Here is a 3,409-nt window from a genome sequence, read left to right as displayed (position 1 = left end):
AGTATGTCGGGTCAAGCAGCTTAAATATTTTAAATTATTGCCAGTGGTGCGGCCCAAAGGAAATGCATTTTGGTGTTGTCGTTTCCAATGCGCCAACTGCAAAGATCATTTGCTACCGCATATGCGCATGCAGCGGAATTCTTTCGTCTCCTTATGTCGCAATCTCTCGGACTCGGCTTAACAGCGTCCCCGAGCAGCTCTAACGCTCTCGGGCTATCATACGCTCTCGCTCGCGTCTAAGTTTGCTGCATAGGGCCCGGCAATTTGGCCCGTCAGCCCTTGCATGGGCAGGCTTGAGCTAATCGTCGCAGCTATTAGACTAACATCCTCGCATCAATCGTTCGCCCCAATCATCCCCATATGTACATACGCGATAAGTTGGTTTACATATGCAAATAAATTGTGAATTATAAACAGCCTCTCGACTTTCATTAACTTCAAATTGCAACAGTTGTTAAAAACGCTTAATAGCTTAACAACCAGAAAGATCATAAATCCCCCAGAAAGAACCGCCAAAAAAATGGCAATCATCATTAAAAAATGCAAAGAGAGCATAAAAAAACAGTAAAGAGAAGAGAAAAAGGCACCGGCAAAGCGTAAGGTGGAAGGAAAGAGGGGTAGGGGGAGCTACGCAGCGATAAGCAAATGTTCTGTTCTCCTTTTCTTCTACCCATCCATCGCTCTCTTTCACTCCCTCTTCTTTTCGCTGCCCTTTTCGACGAGTCATAAAGACACTGGGAGGAAAAAGTCTGCTCACAGGTCTGTCGTAAAAATTAAAAGAAAATCACAATTTTCTGGTCTCAATTTTGATGGCAAATTTTGAGCTAATTGTTGCTTTTTTTCCATGTTTCTGTGGAAAGGATTGACTGTGGGGGGGGGAGGGGTACCCGTTTTGATGGCACTTCGAAAGCCGTTAATCCCGAAAAACTAATTTAGTGGTTCATGGAACTGAATCAGGCCGAATGTTGATCTGATTCATAAATTTTAGGATAGACGCGGAACCAGAAGCAGAAGGAAAAATGAGAACGATGAGTAGTAGAAAGTGAAGTAGAAAAAGAAAGAGAAGTAGTAGTAGATGTAGAAGTAGAATGAGATGCAGAAGTAGTTGAGAAGGGGAGTCGTAGTGCTGGCCATGTTGAAATTTTACAAGGTGGTCCACAAACTCTCTTTTCGGTTCTTATTTTACTCAGCAATACTTTCATATTTTATGAGAGAGAGAGAAGAACGATGTGTGCTGTTGTAATAAGCGTTAAAAAGCCCCGAAAAGAGAGCTCGTTGCGGGCCGCGCTTTCCACACTAAAATCCAGTGTCGAAGGTATCGAAAGTATCTCTTTTCGCGCTCTTTTCGGGTCTTGTTTTGAGCTCTCTCTCATTAAACATGGCCTCAAAGCGCTCTCCCTAGTGCTGAGCGTAACATAAGCCCCGAAAAGAGAGATTTGCGGGCCACCTTGCATAATTTCAGCTTTGCCAGTATCGATAGTATCGAAAGTTTCGATGCACTATCGATACACGCTGCCCAGCCGGTGTCCAGCGGGTGATTAGCAACACTGTGAATGTGAAGCTCTCTGAAAAAGTTTTTCTGGTGAAAATTGTTCGATTTCGGCAAAAAAAAAAAAAACATGGACGAGGCTAAGGGCGATAAAACTATGCGCTTTCTATCGGTAAGTGGGAAAAGGCGTATGCCCTCGAGCATGAATAGAATCTAACAACTGTGCCGCCCCCGAAGATGAACATCAAAGACTGCCTCGGCTGCAGCGATGTAAGCGTGTCGTTCCCCCAATCGAACAGCGTGCACGTGCTGCTGTACAAGCCGATGGGGCAGGAGCAGGCCCGCGACACCGTCAATGTGGCCGTGACGCCTGTGGCACAGGCCATACAGCTGCTGTGCACTCGGACCTTTCCGGACGCCGAGAGCTTGGAGCGGCTGCCGCTGCTGGAGGTGGGACGCGGCAGCGTTTCCCTGCGCTTTCAGGTGTTGCAGCCCGCACCCTCGGAGGAGGACAGCGACAGCGACTTGGACCTGGAGCCGTCCACATCGGCGCAGGCAAGAGTGCGTCTCGAGGAGCGGAAGAAACGCCACGAGGCGGCACGTAATCGCAAGAAAATCTTCGTAGTCGAAAAGGAGGTGATGGTCGAGCGGCGATTCGACGATCCCCAGAGTCTGGACTGGGTCACCTTTACGGTGAACGGTGGCGATATCCTCAAATGGCAGCTGGACGAGTTCCACGCTCAGTTCTTCGAGGATCCCCAGTACTCGTCCATCCATCTGTGGGATCTGCAGCACAAGTGCGCCGGCAATTGGCTGCAGATCATCCGGCCGGACGGCAATGGCTACAAAAACTTTCAGTGGGTCTCGCATCGGCTAAAATCATTTGTTTTTAGGGGTTTGCTACATTTCGCGATTCATTACAGGACCCCGGGCAATCCTTTTGAGATCTTTGCCAAGCTCTTCGTTCGCAAGGAGCTGGATGAGGAGAATTTGGTGTGCAAATTGGCCGAATCCTGTATTACCGTCAACGAGGCCGTACTCCGCTCGGAGCGTCAGTTTGTGATGCAGGTGTTCAACTATGTGCGCGGCATATTCGAGTACATCACCATGAAGCAGTATACGGTGTGGTTCCTGGTGCCCGGCGCCCAGGGCCCTCAAAGTCTGACCGAAGAGGTATATGCGACCTCTCTGTTTTCCACATGTTTTTCATTGCGTTTTCCTCCGGCAGGATCTCGACTTCGATTTGCGTACTGTGCGCACTTCCATCCGTATTGCTGGCGACAACAGGAACATCTTCTGGAGCCAGTCCGATCACAATGTCCAGAACTTGCTGATGGTCTCCTTCCAGTTGGCCCTGAGCAGCATTGCCAAGCAATCGGTGCTGATTATCAGCCATTTGGATAAGGTTTGCACTGTTCGACATACGTTCGCTATCTGCATCAAACGAATTTTCATGCCGGCCCACGAGCACTCGTGAGTATCCTTAGACAGCGCATTTGGATAGTGAATGCTCAGGCGGTCTGCAGGGCGACAGTTAGGTCGTGTATTCGTTGCTTTAAATGCAAGCCGCTACTCCAGACCCAAATGATGGGCAACTTACCCGCAGACCGGCTCCGTGCTCTCCGCCCATTTTCAGTATGTGGCGTTGATTTTTGTGGCCCAGTCTATACGACTCTGAAAATTCGTCGAAGGCCCCCTTATAAGTCCTACATAGCGTTATTTGTCTGTTTTGCGTCCAAGGCGGTTCATTTAGAAATTGTCTCCGATTTGACGACTAATTCCTTCCAAAGGTTCATTCCAAAGGTTCGTCGGTCGTCGAGGATGTCCGCAACGCGTGAACTGCGAGAACGCGACAAATTTCGTCGGAGCAAGTCGCCACTTCAGCGAACTGCGGAGGAAGATAGAGGCGGAAGCGGACGC

The 3,409-nt window shown here is 49.0% G+C and overlaps 1 protein-coding gene across 1 annotated transcript; it reads left to right on the top strand.

The window, feature by feature from the left end:
• Nucleotides 1–1,545: 1,545 nt before the first annotated feature.
• Nucleotides 1,546–3,022, top strand: LOC117191800 (protein ORD-like). Its single transcript, XM_033396561.1, has 4 exons — nucleotides 1,546–1,661; nucleotides 1,727–2,346; nucleotides 2,413–2,662; nucleotides 2,718–3,022. Exons 1-4 carry the CDS (start codon nucleotides 1,620–1,622, stop codon nucleotides 2,964–2,966), a joined length of 1,161 nt encoding a protein of 386 aa, XP_033252452.1. The 5' UTR covers nucleotides 1,546–1,619; the 3' UTR covers nucleotides 2,967–3,022.
• Nucleotides 3,023–3,409: the final 387 nt, after the last annotated feature.

The sequence above is a fragment of the Drosophila miranda genome (assembly GCF_003369915.1).
Source record: "Drosophila miranda strain MSH22 chromosome Y unlocalized genomic scaffold, D.miranda_PacBio2.1 Contig_Y1_pilon, whole genome shotgun sequence".
NCBI lineage: Eukaryota > Metazoa > Arthropoda > Insecta > Diptera > Drosophilidae > Drosophila > Drosophila miranda.
This window is presented reverse-complemented; position numbering and strand designations above follow the sequence as displayed.

Coding starts and splice junctions, on each gene's coding strand:
- LOC117191800 (XM_033396561.1), top strand. CDS start 1,620: ATGGACGAGGCTAAGGGCGATAAAACTATGCGCTTTCTATCG. Junction 1,662..1,726: donor AAACTATGCGCTTTCTATCG/GTAAGTGGGAAA, acceptor CCGCCCCCGAAG/ATGAACATCAAAGACTGCCT. Junction 2,347..2,412: donor AATGGCTACAAAAACTTTCA/GTGGGTCTCGCA, acceptor GATTCATTACAG/GACCCCGGGCAATCCTTTTG.